The sequence below is a fragment of the Drosophila navojoa genome, chromosome 5, assembly GCF_054131105.1.
Source record: "Drosophila navojoa isolate 15081-1374.11 chromosome 5, UAZ_NAV_1.0, whole genome shotgun sequence".
Classification (NCBI taxonomy): Eukaryota; Metazoa; Arthropoda; class Insecta; order Diptera; family Drosophilidae; genus Drosophila; species Drosophila navojoa.
In genome coordinates, this window is record NC_142893.1 from 184,730 (window position 1) to 200,950 (window position 16,221).

Here is a 16,221-nt window from a genome sequence, read left to right on the forward strand (position 1 = left end):
ACATTTGTGAATGCCAAGTTGACGACGTCGTTAGCCCAGCTGTGCCCACCGGGAGGGGATTGGAATTAGTCACTGGTGCGAGAGAGGCAGGGCACAGAGAACTGGAGCTGGGAGCTAGCGGCTAAGAGCAGGGAGCTGAGAGCAGAGAGCCGAGAGCTGTGAGCTGTGAGCTGTGAGCTGAGAACTGGGAACTGGAACCTGGGAAACTGAGAGCTGCGAACTGTGAACTGTCTGTCTGTTTGTCTGTCTGTCTATCTGTCTGTTGTCGCCGCGGCTGTTGCTACTGCCTGCCTTTGTCTTTGTGTCACGCGGCATGAAATTGAATTTTGGTCTGCAGCAGTTGACTGGCGACGAAAGCCAGCCAATTGGCCCCTTCTCATTTACCTCTCGCCCGTCGCCCATCGCCTGTCGCCTGTCGCCTCGTAAGCCTTGCCTTCAATTATGGCTTACGGCCAAACGCCGCCATTTTGACACTCATACAGCGTAATTCGAAATGAATGAAAATTCTTTATAACTACCGTCAGTTTTTCTGCTGTTTTCTCAGTTGTTTGTGCTCTTGTTTTGAGCGCTTGAATTTCAATTTACATAAGTCTCTGCATCTGCACTCAGCCCCAGACTCTCTCATTCTCATTCTTAGTCTCTGTTTCTCTCTCTCTTTCTCTTTCTTTCTCCCATCCCCTTCCCTGTATCCATCTATCTGGCTCTGTCCCATCTCCATTCTTTGTTCAACTTTTATCTTAACTCTGTGCCTCGTTTTTCTCCTCTTTCTGCTGCCACCCGGTAAAACTTGAGTTGTTTTTGTGGTTAAATGTAAATTTTATTGAATTTAACTCTTTTGTGTCTGTCTGGCTGAGCGTTAAAGAGGAGCATAATTATGCCTAATCTTGAGACCTATTGCAGCGCCACTTTCCAAATTTATGCAATGCAAAACGAGAATCGACCCCCCAATCACTAAGGGAATTAATCCAACGCTGGGAGCTCCAGCTAAGTGGCTCCGTTCCGTTTGACAAAGTGTATTATTGGAATATGTAACGATTTCTCTGTCTGCTCCTATCTTCCAAATTATTTGCCTCTAGGCAAATTAAACACGAGAGGCGCTGTGTGTGCAAGGGAGTACAAGAGATTGAGAGACAGAGAGGTAGAGAGGGAGTGACAGATACAGAGATAGAGGGAGGGAATAAAATATTTATCGTTACATTTATGCAACATTTCAATCATTAATAAATCAATTAAAATAAATTGGAATTTTGTGCGCTGATGTTGAACGCGTAAAAGGTTTTTCTTTTTTGTAGGGCCCTTTCTTCGACTGTGGAACTGCTCTGTTCAGTCGGTGTGGTGGGCTCGGTTCCATGCCATTTAATGCAATTACGCAAAGCTCTCTTGATATTATTGTTTTTGTTGGCTTTTCGAATTGTTGCTGATATAAATCAAAAAATGAATCATTTGACGCGCTCGACAGATCGACGAGCCCGCCAACAACTTAAATTATTCATTTGATTTACGGCGACACAAATTTGCAGCCCAATGGAATATTAACTGCGCGACGTGGAGGACGCACAACAACGCGGCATTCGCTTAAAATGCACTTTTATAAACAGCACACAAAAGGAATTATGTTTCCCAGACAAACAGAAACTACAGAGAGCATAGAATGTTGGCACAAGACATCCTTTTCCAAATCTGGACATAAAACTACTTTCAGCGCATTACAAGGCAGACATGTCAAAAGTTGTACGACGGCTGTCGATGTGCCTGCCAGTATACGGCTGAATAAGAGGCGCACTGGCAGTGGCGACGACCGACAGGAAGTAGAAGCAAATCCCAGCAACACCCACCCGCACACACACACTCACATTGATCCTTATCTATGTGTATGCACACACACATTTTAGCACATCAATAAGCGGGTGGTTAGACATAAGCGTTAAGAGCATTAGAACTTTGCCTTCAACTATCCAGTGCTCCCCCCTAATAGATGCCAAACGCAAACTGCTGACTCCGAATCAGGATTTTGACTAAGGCGAAGTGCAAGCAGCCGACAGCCAGCACACTGTCACATGGAGCACGTTGAGTTGCCAGCTTACCCTTAAGTAGACGAAAGGAAGGACAGCAGCAGCCAAAATGCATCATTGGAAACAATCTTTTGTATTTGCCATATGGTTTAATAAAATGTGCGGGTATTAAGGACTTAGCATAGAACGTAGACCAGCACCATCTAATATATAAAAGTGTTAATAATTGTGCATATCCACAAGCAACTGGCTCAATTTATAGCATTCGATTCGATTCTTTAACGGGGCTCGCAGTTGCCTCAGCCTTGCCGTTGTTCAAGTTGTTTTTCTCAGACTGGACCTGCTGAATGCATTGATGAATCATGTGGGCAGTTTCGCACTTGTTGGCGCCGCGAAGTGAATGACAGGCGCGTTGTGGCCACCAGCTGGGATTGATTGCGTCCGACAGATGACCAACCAAGTCCTGCTCCACAAAGACACCGTCGTGCATCAGACCCATCTGCTCGTAGAGGCAATGCGTGAAGCATTGAGTGGCCTCAGTGACATTTGTGGCATTGTTGGCATGAAACTGGAGCAGCTCATTCAAGGACAGCTCCGTCTGCTGGGCACAGAGGCGCACCTGATCCGCGCTAAACTGACGGGGAGTATCCTCGATCACAGTCAGTGCCAGATTCGCCTCAACTTTGGCATATCGAGACTAGCAAAGAGTAAAACAGAAACATTTCAGCACAACTCACTATCGCCTTTCAGTGCCCTACAAACCTCCGCGCCGACAAGGAAACAAAGTACAGCTAGCAGGTACGAAATACTCATAGTAATTGCTGAATCACAACTGATAACTGCAAAATCCCACAACCTCGTTTATATAGTCCAGATTCAGCCATTTGTTTTATCATGTCATTAGATCTAGATCTAATTGCGAATATCAATTCAATGAGCCGCATAAACCGCTTTGCCGAGCATTTGCTTTCATTGCCATTGCCAGAAATGTTCCAAGTTTGCTGCTCGAAAAGTTTAGCCCGCAGTTTTAATAATGCAAAGTAGTCGAAGGAACCCAAAATTAAATTGATGCCAATGTCGATACTTCGAGAGCGGCTTCACAAAGTTTCCCAAAAAAAAGTGGCCAAAAAAAATTAAAACAAAACGTGAGTTGCTGCGATTGCAGTTGGTGTGCAACGCACCTGGAATACCCTTACTGTCTACAGCCAAGTATATCGTATCTACACAGCATATATGTATATCTATATATTGTATATATTGAGCAAATTAAAGCTTATTATGTAAGAGAATAGTAGGTATTTATATACATATCTGCGGATAATATGTGCATGCATATGTATGTTTCTATATGTATATGTGAGTGCATTGCGGTACTTCCGCTTAGTCTGACTGCTGCTGCTGCTGCTGCTGCTGTTATGGGCTACGACTATTTCCGCTGGTCGCATTAACTGCAGGCGCATAACTTTTCCAATTTGCTTTTGGCAATTATTGATATAAGCCGGCAGCAACAACACTTCAGCTCAGTTTTTCTCTGACTCTCTCCCAGCCCTCCTCCCTGCACTGTGCGTCTCCCTGTTGAATTTGTGTATGTGAGGCGGGGCCGTCCAAGCATATTTTCTTGCATTTTGCGCATATTTGTGCAACATTCTCAAAATTCTTCAACAAAGTTTTGTTATTATTGCCGTTTTGCTCGAGACTCGAGAGTTGAGAGTCGAGAGTCGAGAGTCGAGACTTGGGTTTGGTACTGACTGCCACTTTGATTACTTTTGCAGTTGCCGTTGCAATTAGTTTGTTCATTAGACGAGGCAACAAACAGCCCATGACGAGAGAGAGATAGGCAGGACCGAGAGCAGCCAGAGCTGCAAGAGTTGCCTCGAGTTGATTGGAATTCACACACTTAATTAGTTGCGTGCCCAGTTAATTTCCTCTTTGTTCCTGCCACTGTAGTTGGTAATTGCGAGCAGTTTTTGTTACAATATATCTTTAAGATGCACGTGCACATGCACATGTCTGCCTGCCTACCCACTGCCCCTCGGCGATGCAAATAAGTTAACAGGGCACCAGTGCATACAGTCCATACCGTCCACATTGAGTAAAGTGATTTTCCGACTGCTCTGGCTCTGCAACCGTTTTTGTAAGCTCTGAAATTCAATACAGTTTTGCACCGCTCGAAGTCATTCTAATGTGTTAGCCACAACGATCTACCCCAGCTTGGCCGCAAGGCACGAGCCTTGGACCTGGACCTGGACCTGGACCAGGGTTGCCCGCCATCCCGTTCTCTTGTTTTGTATCCATTACGCTCTGCACATATTTGTTGCATAATGCCATCTTATGCTCGGGCACATTGTTGACCGGTTGTTTGGTATTCTGGGTAAAGCCTTCTCTGCGCGCCCTTTTGTATTTGCATTATCTCCTGATAGTCTAATGCCAAAGCATTTTGGTTGAAAAATCTACAATTCGCATGCCGCAAAACAAAAGCAAATGCCAGAGACAAACTCGTCAAGATGAATGACTGTGAGCAAATCCAGCGATTCAAGCTTGCATACCAGCATTACTCCATGTCAGTAGACCCCGAGAGCTCGGATAGCCTGCACAATTCAAATTGCACATGTCCAGCCCCTCTCCACTCTTCAGTCAAAAAAAAAATAGATAAAATAAAATAAAATAAAAATAAATAAATAAATAAGGGGAAAAAAAAATGAAAAAAAAAAAATGGAAAATAGCTAAAAAGGAATACAGCGAGTATGTGACTCGAGGCAGTTTCTTTCTGCTGCTGCTTGGAAAATTCTCAAGTAAATTTCATTGAATAAGAAATAAATAAGTAAATACTTCAAATAACTCTAAGATTCTCTCTTTCTCTGCACTGTGACAATTTTCTGCGGCGCTTTCAATTTAATTTACTTCTCCCCAACCATTTTTGACCATTGTTGGAACGTTGTGTGTAATTTAAAATCCCCTCAGCATGCAAAACACATCCTCAGCCGCATTTAGGCGCTTTCACTTGTCGGAGACTGAAATCAAGAACGAAGCAAACCAAAGCCAAATCCCACACAGCCATAGAATGTGTGGCCAAACCAAATACGAGCAAGTATGACATGCCTCAGCACAAGGCATCGGGTATCAGGCATCAGACATCAGACATCAACGGAACGTCGACGTGGCCTTGCAAGCCAAGCAAATAAATGTTGGAAGGCAAAAATGAAACGTGCCAAAGTCGGTTGACAAAGCGTGAGGTAACCACATATATAAATACTTATTTAGCAGTAATGAAGGGTTGGGGGCGTAGAACTACATGCATGGCAATAAGTGTTAGACTGACTTTTCCCTTTGTTCATTGAATTTTCCAGCTTTATTTTTTCGTACGTTTCTCTTTGTTAAGTGGAAGTATTGGATTTAGAACAAATATCTGACTAAACGAGAGTCGAATCAAAAATACCCTTTTACTAAGATTTATCTCTACAAAGATGTAGTTCAAACAAATATATTTTATTTATAAAGAAAAAGCATAAGTATGTAAATGTAGAACTGCAAATGATGCTTACCAAATTTTAAACAGCTTTTCATTGGAGCACAAACATACTCAAGCACACGCATAATGCAGCCGTATTTCATTATATATTATACTTTCATTTTGTAACTGCTCTCCGATTTACAGCATTCACTTTTTGCGAGAAAGCTTTCCGCGTAACACGCAGCGCAGCTGAAACACACTCACAGCACTTGACCGCCAAGCTGCGCGCCAATTCACATAAGAAAAAAAGAAAAAAAAAAAAAAAAAAAAAAAGAGCGGGCAATTTCGCCTTTACACTATTTGCAAAGCAATACATATGCATGTATATGCGCAACTAAGATCACAAAACTAACACATACACACGAAGAGAGCAACATTCGCGACCGACTCTCAAAGCAATGTGTAAAACTGACCGCCAAAACGAACGACCGTCTAGAACAATCGACGAGACATTTCTCATTTCGGCAATAGCTTTCACATTCACACTAATACTCTCACTCTCTATATATATTTTATTTATATAGAAAAAGCATAAATATGTAAATGTAGAACTGCAAGATGATGCTTACCAAATTTTAAACAGCTTTTCATTAGAGCACAAACATTTACAGCATTCACGATTTACAGCATTCACTTTTTGCGAGAAAGCTTTCCGCGTAACACGCAGCGCAGGTAGAACACACTCACAGCATTTGACCGCCAAGCTGCGCGCCAATTCACATAAGAAAAAAAGAAAAAAAAAAAAAAAGAGCGGGCAATTTCGCCTTTACACTATTTGCAAAGCAATACATATGCATATATGCGCAACTAAGATCACAAAACTAACACATAAACACGAAGAGAGCAACATTCGCGACCGACTCTCAAAGCAATGTGTAAAACTGACCGCCAAAACGAACGACCGTCTAGAACAATCGACGAGACATTTCTCATTTCGGCACTAGCTTTCACACTCACACTAGACTGAAATATAACGGGATCAGAAGCACTGAGATTTTTCACCAGCTCGATAATCACATTGCAAATAAATTCATTTACTTAAACACGGCACTAATGCGAATGAGAGGCTTTCACTATTAAACACAAAGACCACGTATTTGAAAATTGATTGATTTATACGAAGCGAATATGAATTTACAGAAAAAAAAGAGAAAAAAAAAAACACTTTCGGTATCTGCTTTACATACAAAACTGAGCACTAAAACAACCGACCGTCTGACTCTGTCGTCCGCGCATAACTGATCCTTTCTACTCCTGCGCCCAATTATCCATTCTTCCTACGCTCAGCCTTCCATCAGATTTGCCAATTTGGCGATTTTCAGCCTGTTTTCGCGTTGAAGAAATATCGAACGTGACATAGAGCCTTGTGGGAATTATAGCTATTATTAGCTATATTTATATGAAATACACATATATGCTTGGCTTTCATTTGGCGCTGAAGAGTAGGCAACACTGAATGCAGTGTCTGCAGCGGCTGTGTAACGGGATCAAAAGTACATTTATTCCTACTTCTCTCCGTATGCCCTTTTCTCATGTAGCTCTGACTTTGTGTTGCAGCACACATATTTAAATACTAAGCGTTTTAAAATGCAATCAAGCAAATGAGTGCTTAGATATCTACGAATGTCGCAATTTGTGTACATATTGTCCTATTCTGTTCTCGAATAATTGCATTAAAATTGGAATTTTTCCATTTGCGAAACGAAAGGCTGTCACATAGTAGACGAGTATATGCTGGCGGGGCTCTAGCTTCTACAGCTCCACAACTCCAAAACTCTCCACAAAATGAAGTTGTGGCACGCATTGTTTGCGGGCCGCCATGTGAGACAGCGCGACAACTTACCGACGGCCATGTGAGAGATCCCAGTGACGTAAACGAAGTAGAAGACAGTGCAAACTGTCTGTCTGGCTGTCTGGCCGACTGGCTGACTGACTCACTGTGGCATTCTTTAGCTGACTTCGCAGCGCGCAATTGTTTGATAATGACACTAACATGATGCTGTACTGACAACCAGGCAAAAGAAACCTACTACTTGCCATTTCAGTTTTTTTTTCTCTTCTGTGGGCAAAGCCCCACGAAATTATATACGAAAATTATTTGTAACGGGCCGCCGCTAGCAAATTTTGGTATCCTGGTCGCAGCTGTGTCGTACAGCCTCAGCCTAGGCTGGATCTCATTTTGGTTGGCGCTTGCTTAGCTGATTTTCTCTGGCTGGCTGAGAAGGGCCACTGCGCAGCGATTGTAAATTAAGTTTTAAGCAACATGTCTGCAAAAATCATGCCCGAGGACAACAGCCTCGGCCTTTGTTGCGCTCCCTCTCCCTCTCTCATTCTTCCTTTTTTGCCCCCTTCTTCTACGCGAGCCCTGTCGCAGGCAGTTGCAAGATTTCTTCCTTCTTTTTATTCGTTCGTTTATTTTGTTGTCGTTTTGTATTCCTATTTGAAGAATGGAAATTGTGTTTTGTGTGTTTGCTGCAGTGGTCGCAATCGTCGTCGTGCAGTTCCTTGAGGAGCTGCTTTACTATTTTCGCATCATGCCTTTTCTACTTGCATTCTTTTTGTTTTACTATTTTTTATTTGTGTTTTTTTTTTTATTGTATTTTGCTATTTACACTGCCACAGTCAACAGTCGGCGTCGGCGTCGGCGTCGGCGTCGGCGTCGGCATCGGCATCAGCATCAGCATCGGTTTCGGCGTCGGCGTCGACGTCGGCAGTTGCCGTTGCAGTTGCAGTTGCTTTAGCTATGCCTATTTATATATGTATGTTTGTATATATTTGCTGTAGCTGGGTAGCCGGCAATGGAACGGCAGGACGTCTCGGCGCATTTGTGTTTGTATTTGTATTTGTCTTTTAGTTTATTGTGCTGGGGCCACAACAGCTACCAACGAACTTTGGCAAGCAAGTTCTGTGTTTGGGCTCCGCTGAGGCAAGGAATTCAATTTTAGAATCGCAAAGGACTCGGCGCAATTGTTGTGGCTGTCGTCTGTCCGTGGCCTTCTGTCCGTCTGTCTGCCTGACTGACTGACTGCATTTGATTACAGCTCGTTTCATTTAAAATGATTTGCGCAGTTGATCAGCTTACGTGCAGCCGGGGCAGCGCCTAATTAATGCCACCAACAATCGATATCATATGTAAAGTGTGAATGCCCGACTCTGAAATACCCTACACATACGTTTCACAGATCTACGAATCTATTCCACTCACTCAAGTATACCTACTAGACTATCGTCATCTATTATAACATTAATTTCAACTAGCCAATAATTTACGATATTTAAACTATCTGTTATAACACAAAGATAGCGATTTACGGAAAACGTAGAGCATCTGAAGTGGCAGCAAATTCTAGTCGAACATACACAAATCCTGGTCACTGGCTTAGCTGGGATGAACAACAGCCGACTAAACACTTGCCCGGGCAATTAATTAAAACTCAACAAAGCTTAGCAGACAACTAACAGCAGTAGCAACAGCAGCACCAGCAGCAGCAGCAGCAGCAACAACTGCTGCAAATAATGTAAATGTAAAGCCTGCTTAAATAGATAGCCAAGGGTTTAACTGTTAAGTGCAGCGGGCGGAAGTTGGCGTCGTCAGCTTTCGCCGTGCCCAGGAGGCTTTGCCGACAGATCAGCCACCAGCTGCTGTATGGCCACAGTGCAGCCCACAACGCCGAAGACAACGCCGATTATTATTAGGAGAATGTCGCGTATGAGCTTCCAGCGTAGACGACCATAGCCCGTCTCATAGTTCACAAATATGTCGATCAGCGCAGGACAGAGCAGGTTTAAATTGCAGAGGGAAAATGCGCCTTCCAGCTCGGTCAGGGCTGCTAGATTGGGCACCACAGCAGCCACGATACCTGCAAGAGGGAAAAACAGGAAGAAGATGATGTGAAAAGTCGGACCTTCTACTGCTGCACCTACCTGTTAGGAGAAGGAACGAGAGGCGAACTAAAATCTCCGCCGTAGTACGGCACTTGTGCTCAACTGCATTATCGCCGTAGTCGCTGAAGACAATAGTTATGAACACGAACCCGTTCAACGGGTAACTCAAGAAAATGCCACACGCGATGGCCACCTTGATGAACTGTGAGAGACTTGCAAGAGAAGAGGAGGAGTTAAGCAGCAGAATAGGTATTATATCTGTGGAATGGGACAGCCACTTACACTTCGCTCTGTGGAATATTGAGCGTAATACTAGCCTCCACTTGCTCGCCATAACGCCAATAGCCCATGATTCCAAAAAAAAGATTCGAGCAAAGTATGAAGAAGACGGCTAGATTGAGGACACCAAAAAAACCCAGGTAGCTCTCTGGATGTGCCATGTTGGCCTCCACGACCAGCATCTAGACGTATACGTTATTTAGAGTCAATTAGGAAAGATTCTCTGTTGTACGCACTGAGCCGACGGCTGTGAGGGAGAAGGCGGCGATGCCGAAGAACATCATATAGTCCTGGGGTGGCTTGAACATTTCGCGATCCTGTAAGCTGGGCAGGCCCTGAAACAAGTAATACATGATGCACAAGAATCCGGCATAGAGCAGAATATTCGAGACGAGGTTCAGCGGAACCAAAAACTTCAGTTTACGTATCATAAAGAAGGGCAGCTGCAGCATACAGACGCCGAGAACGTAGTAGCGCTCGTGGTAGTCCTTGAAGTAGAAGTCGCCGATTTCCTTAAAGTTCTTTGAGACAAACACAATGTAAACGCAGCAGAGGCCAAACTGGCCAAAAACCAAAACACAGCTGGTCGAAATGCCGGCGGCGCGGGCAAAGCAATGCACACAGGCCGGCCCCAGTTCGTAAGCAATCTGCACGGCCTGTGGCATGGACACCTGCGGCACGTGGATGCGTCGACAGCACTCTGTCATGCCAGTGATCTGTTTGGGAAGGCTAAATGCAAATAATTGCGATTTGGACCGCGCAAGGGCAGCAGGGCAGGCAACTGCAGAGACTCACCAGCAAGTGAATGCAGTAGGTAAGGAGGACCATTAACAGAACGGAGAGCAGCACGCCGGACACGATGCCAGCGTAGCGCATGGCCAGCGGCATGGCCAGAATGCCGGTGCCAACCACGCACTTCAGCAGCGAGACAAATGCATCAAAGTTGCTGTGGGATCAGATGTTGAATCAGCACCAGTGCTAGCTGCTAAATTCTCGATTCTTAACGGGCAACGCTTCCCGACGAGTCACTTACGTTAGGGGTACCTCAACAGTGCGTTTCTCGTAGGGATTGTAGATGTAAAGCGATGATCTAGACGGGCTGTTCGGTAAGCCGCTGCAGGCACGTTTCAAGATTTAATTAAGGCCGAGCTCTTCGCGAAACCCAACAACTACTCACAGAATAGACGGCGCTGGCGGCTGGGGTCCCTCCGAGTCCGGCTGCCCTGGTTTGGCCATTGGAGCCAATTATCTGAGCCGTACGAAACCCGTAAAACTAAACCAATGGTGAATAACAAATTTTGATAACAAATTCAAATGAGTGTAGTCTGTAGTCGAAAGTGTCGTCTCTGCTCAGACCCCACCCCAGCCCCACCGCCCCGCACACATTCAATTCACTTTAAGCTAATCAGTGAGCTTAGCTCCACAATCAAAGTCCCAACTGCTGCACATGCGCGACGGCCATTACCATAATATGCGCAAATTATTGCATACTCTGCAGCGTAGCCAGCGACATTTGCCAATTCAGAAGCAGAGGCAAGGGCAGAGTTTAAGGCAGAAGCGAATACAGAGGCAGACATAGCCGAATCCAGAGCCAGAGCCAGAGCACACAACTTACAATAGTTTGCAAAGCAACATTACGGTACTTACCGGCTACAGCAGAACTGTATCAAGTTATACAAAGGCATAAATTATAAAAGAGAGAGGGGGGAAGACAACAATCTAACTAAGCATCTTCAAACGATTTGCTTTACGTAAGACATATGAAAGAATGGAGAAAGAAGCTGACGCATAGAGACACTAAGAAGGAAAGATTGAGACCACATCTAAGTATATCATACAATGTTTTCGTTAGGCAGGCAGTTGTCTTGAAGAGAAAGTCAAAGGGATGAGTCGAAGTGGTGGATCAGTCCAACTTGATGACAGTTTAAGTATATATCACATCTATTCTTAAGATGCATTAATATTTCTGTTCTTTTCTATCAATACAGTACAGTACATTACCAGGGTGAAGAACTGATAGAGCACAGAGAAGAGAGCAAATCAGAAAGTTCATTCAAGCAGAGATTGACTTTCGTCAAGATCAATTGTAGTTGCTGGCTTAGCGACAAGCTAAAGGGTTTCACAATGGCAGCTTGCACTGTATCTTGTATCTAGATAACCAGCTCTGCAGCTCTCAAATTTCAATTCCAGCTGCAGGATGCAGGATGTCGGGAGTTGGAGCTGCCGAGAGGAGGACGATTGTCATGCCAGAATGTGCACTTCCGCGTCCGCTTTTAGTTGTGTGAACTTAACAGTAAATTGAATTAAAATTTATTGTGAAAATTGCAAAATTCCAAAACGCCGCAGCAGCAGTATCAGCAGCGACAGCTAAAGCGCCAGCAGCAGCAGCAGTTTGCAGAAGTGGGCTTCAAGGAGACATCAGCGCAAATCCAATACAAATAAAATTAAGTAAAAATGCACACAGGGAGGCGCACATGGAGTGGGCGGACCATGGCGTAGGGGCCAGGCTGCTGCTGAGTCTGAGAGAGGCTGGAAGGAGAGCAGGGGTCGCCGTGTGTTTGCACAAAAATATGCAAATGTGATATTGTCGCTGGCGACATTCACAACAATTACAATAACAACGAACGGAACGGAACGGAACGGAATGGGACGTACGGACAGCGGGCGACGGACGGCGGACAGGCGGCAACTACTAACTGCGTGCGACATGTGACACGATATTCAAATAAAGGCGGCCCAGGCGGCAGATTGGGCGAGACGTAGGTGGGTGGGCGTGGCATTTATAGCATATATTTTGCATAAAAAGGGAAATATGCAGCAGCAGAGCAAGAAAACGAGCGAAGCAGCAGCAGCAGTAGCAGCAGCACAGAAATCAAATAAAACAAATTTGGAATTTTACAGCAGACGAAACAGGAGAACATCTTCTACACATACTCGCGCACACACACGCACACTCACCCGCCCACACACATATGTGTGCTCCAAGGAGTCTCGCAGATGACTTCGACTTCGACTCTCCTCGCTCGAGTCTTGCTCTGCCAATGTGCTGGAGTGTCTGTCTGTCTGTCTGTCGTTGCTGTTTTTTCTACGGAGACAAACAGACTGACATTCAATTTAAATTCCTATACAAATAATTGCGTGCCAGTTCCGAATCCAAACAGATGGATGGAAGCAGAGCGGGCTGGAACACTGAAGCGCTTAGATTATGTTTGTTTTTTCTCTCTTTTTTTTCCTTCAGCGGATCCGCCGCGACAGTTGCCATAATTTGCCTAGCTCAATGTCAATGGACACAGACGCTAATAATTATGCATTCTTCGCCACGTTCAATCCTATGAAATTATTCTGCCCTCATCACCTACTGTCGCTGAAGCAAAACGAACGGGCGTAGGAGCAAATGGAGTCGACTCGAAGATACTCTCTCTATCAAATATTGAATCACACATTTTGTGACCGCAATGAGTTTTCAATTAACCTAATTCCTAAATAATTCTAATCAATATTATTAAGGGAAGTTTGATGGGTAATAAAATACTTTTAATAGTAAGTTTAAATAATAAGTTGGCGTGGATCCATTGTGCAGGGCATCAAAATAAATTTTACCTCAAAGCAAAATTTCTTAATGCAGCGCACGCACCTCAACTGCTGTCCTCTATCTCTCTCGCCCCATCGTTGGCTACGGTTTACCTGACTGTGGCTTCACCTATTATCGCTGCGGTTATCTTTCTCCTTCCCCACAGAGCTCCCGCACTCCTCCCGCTATTATCATCAATGTTATCAACAGCTTAGCTGAAACTTTGCGCGACTGAAAGATGCACCACGTTCGACGTTCGCGCTCCACGCACCCAAGCCCCACGTTTCGCTGCAGCTACTTCCTCATGCTTTGCGCATCAATGATTTTGATCAGATTTACTGAAGCTGTCCAGCGCTGATGCTGATAAAGAAGATGACGATGATGACGACGCGGCCACAGGGCGCGCTTAGCAGCCCTTTTATCTCGTTGCCCACAATAATTTTTGCATTTATAATGAAATTCATCGTCATTTTTCATACTTTCACAAAGTGGATTTTTATTAGATTTGAATTTCTTGCAAACCTTTATACTATATATATGTACATTGGTATATATAGAAAAGCTTATTGTTTTCTGTGCGTTGGCAACCATATGGTCAAAGTGGCTTAAATGCATTAGAACTTCTTTGCTCTCGTTATTTTGTTGCTGATGTTAAAGGCAGTGTTGCCAGCTTAGCCCATTTTCGGCTGGATCTAACCTATTTAAACGTCGTATAGCCTACTGACAATAAATCCTTTGAAAAGGAGTATAGAATAGTCAAAAACTGAGGCATAGTATGCAGAAGTCCTAGTCCTTAAGAGAACTATAGAACAGAAGAAACCTCTGTCTACGCCATCTAATAATTATTGATATTATGTTATTATGTTAAAAAGCTCTTTATCATATCAACATTTAGCCCTATTAAGCATACATATACAAAAACAGTGTAATGAGGTAATCTGATTTTACTACTATACACGTTTGATTGCCTATACATGTATGTATATATCCGTATGTCTGTCTGTATATAGTTCTCTCTGTCTGTCTCTCCATCTGTCTCTCTGACAAAGAAGAACAACATGCGATCATTTAAGTTGTGTATATGTATGCAGCAGTACTCATTTGGTATTAATATTTGAGTAAAACGAAGTTAGAATGCTTGTAGTCGCAGAGAGTGTTCCCATTGGTCTCTTTAAGCACGACTACAACGATCCCTACCTGCCGTCGGGCTCAACATCTGAGTGTGCCTTAGCGTCTGAGTGAAAGTCGCCCTATATAAAAGGCAGCAGCGCAGCATTTCTTCAGTCGTCCAAGCATGGTGAGGTCAGTCAGTCGTGCAGTGCAATAAAGTGAAGTGAATACTTAGAAGAAATATTGTACTTTTGTGTAAACTAATAAAATTTTCTTTACTTTTCGGAGGTTTTTCCTTGTTTGCCTCTTTTAGCCTACATTTATCGACAAGCCAACTTATTTTGGAGCTCAACAGCAGGCAACACTGGTTAGATGCAATATCATATGCACTGCTATTAAAAATGCAAAATTCATGAATATTCATATCCATTTTCACATTTTCCGCACAATTTGTCAATGGGGGGAAACTATGTGTGTCTTAAAAACTCAACGTGCAGAAAATTTTCTATTAGATAAACTGTCAGTCATTCGCGTTGACATAGGACGTGAGCTCAGGAAACCCCAATGCGAAAGTCATACGATGATATTTCAAATTATTTTAAGCCCCTTATCAATTCTCCGCCTTCGAAGCTGCCATAAGATACCCTGTACATAATTGAAATGTTACTCCTGAAATGCTGGGCATCACGCCCGCTGAGCTCAAGTCTTCTTTCTTGATACTAGTGTATAGGCATGTAGAGGAATAAAACAGCTGCATGAACATCTATTGTAATGCGTCTGCTACATAATTAAATTGTGCACGTAAAATATTAAAGGCAACACAGTGTGTACTTTATGCGGTGTCAACACGTCAGCATAGTCGATAATGACAGACAATACGCGACTTGATAACTAACTAAGCTCATCCTGCTTTTTTGAAATTTTGCTAGAGCGCGCGCAACGCGGCCCTGTTGCTTAAAGTGTTGGTGAGGCGCGACCGTTGAACGTTCTCCAGCACTTATTTATCACGCAATATATCGAGTGCGGTCACTAATAAATCGGCAAAACTTCACGCTAGAGCGGCGTGCTTAGCATAATTACAAAAAACTAAATAGAAACTACCAAAATAATGGATGACGAGGCGGAAACTTACAAACTCTGGCGTATACGAAAGACGATCATGCAACTGAGCCACGACCGAGGCTACCTTGTGACCCAGGATGAATTGGACCAGACTTTGGAGCAGTTTAAAGAAATGTTTGGCGACAAGCCGAGTGACAAACGTCCGTCGCGGTCCGACTTAATCGTGTTGGTGGCCCACAATGACGATCCCACTGACCAGATGTTTGTATTCTTCCCCGAGGAGCCCAAGATTGGCATCAAGACCATCAAAACATACTGCACCCGCATGCAAGAGGAGAACATCCACAGGGCCATCGTCGTGGTGCAGGGCGGCATGACGCCCTCGGCCAAGCAATCGCTAGTGGATATGGCCCCTAAGTATATTCTAGAACAGTTTCTGGAGTCTGAGCTGCTGATCAATATAACGGAGCACGAGCTGGTGCCAGAGCATGTGGTAATGACAGCGGAGGACAAACAAGAACTACTCAGCAGATATAAACTAAAGGAGAACATGTTGATGCGCATCCAGGCAGGTGACCCCGTTGCCCGCTACTTCGGCTTGAAGCGCGGTCAAGTTGTGAAGATTATACGTTCGTCTGAGACAGCGGGCAGATATATATCGTATAGATTAGTATGCTGAGTTGCGCTAATAACTGTAATACAAATATATTTTTCATCCAATTAAAATTAATAAAGAAATACAAATAATACATAAAATTCTAAATATATAACGTTTTAATGGCAGTAAATAT

The 16,221-nt window shown here is 43.8% G+C and overlaps 3 protein-coding genes across 4 annotated transcripts; 1 reads left to right on the plus strand and 2 right to left on the minus strand.

Moving 5' to 3' along the window:
• Positions 1-2,141: 2,141 nt before the first annotated feature.
• Positions 2,142-2,880, minus strand: Obp47a (Odorant-binding protein 47a). The gene is made up of 2 exons (XM_018107019.3): positions 2,775-2,880; positions 2,142-2,709 (listed from the first exon to the last, which is right to left on the minus strand). Exons 1-2 carry the CDS (start codon positions 2,823-2,825, stop codon positions 2,269-2,271), a joined length of 492 nt encoding a protein of 163 aa, XP_017962508.1. The 5' UTR covers positions 2,826-2,880; the 3' UTR covers positions 2,142-2,268.
• Positions 2,881-7,556: 4,676 nt separating this feature from the next.
• Positions 7,557-11,050, minus strand: polyph (polyphemus). Of its 2 annotated transcripts, XM_018107016.3 has the most exons (7): positions 10,865-11,050; positions 10,721-10,801; positions 10,483-10,633; positions 9,924-10,403; positions 9,691-9,869; positions 9,448-9,620; positions 7,557-9,383 (listed from the first exon to the last, which is right to left on the minus strand). In XM_018107016.3, the coding sequence occupies exons 1-7, from the start codon at positions 10,921-10,923 to the stop codon at positions 9,115-9,117; spliced, it is 1,392 nt and encodes a 463-aa protein (XP_017962505.1). In that variant the 5' UTR covers positions 10,924-11,050; the 3' UTR covers positions 7,557-9,114. The 2 variants fall into 2 exon arrangements, with proteins under 2 accessions (XP_017962505.1, XP_089117131.1); XM_089261005.1 differs by lacking the exon at positions 10,865-11,050 and having other exon boundaries at positions 10,717-10,801.
• Positions 11,051-15,377: 4,327 nt separating this feature from the next.
• On the plus strand, positions 15,378-16,186 carry Polr2E (DNA-directed RNA polymerases I, II, and III subunit Rpb5). The gene has a single exon (XM_018106532.3). It carries the CDS (start codon positions 15,477-15,479, stop codon positions 16,107-16,109), a length of 633 nt encoding a protein of 210 aa, XP_017962021.1. The 5' UTR covers positions 15,378-15,476; the 3' UTR covers positions 16,110-16,186.
• The last annotated feature ends 35 nt before the right edge of the window (positions 16,187-16,221 follow it).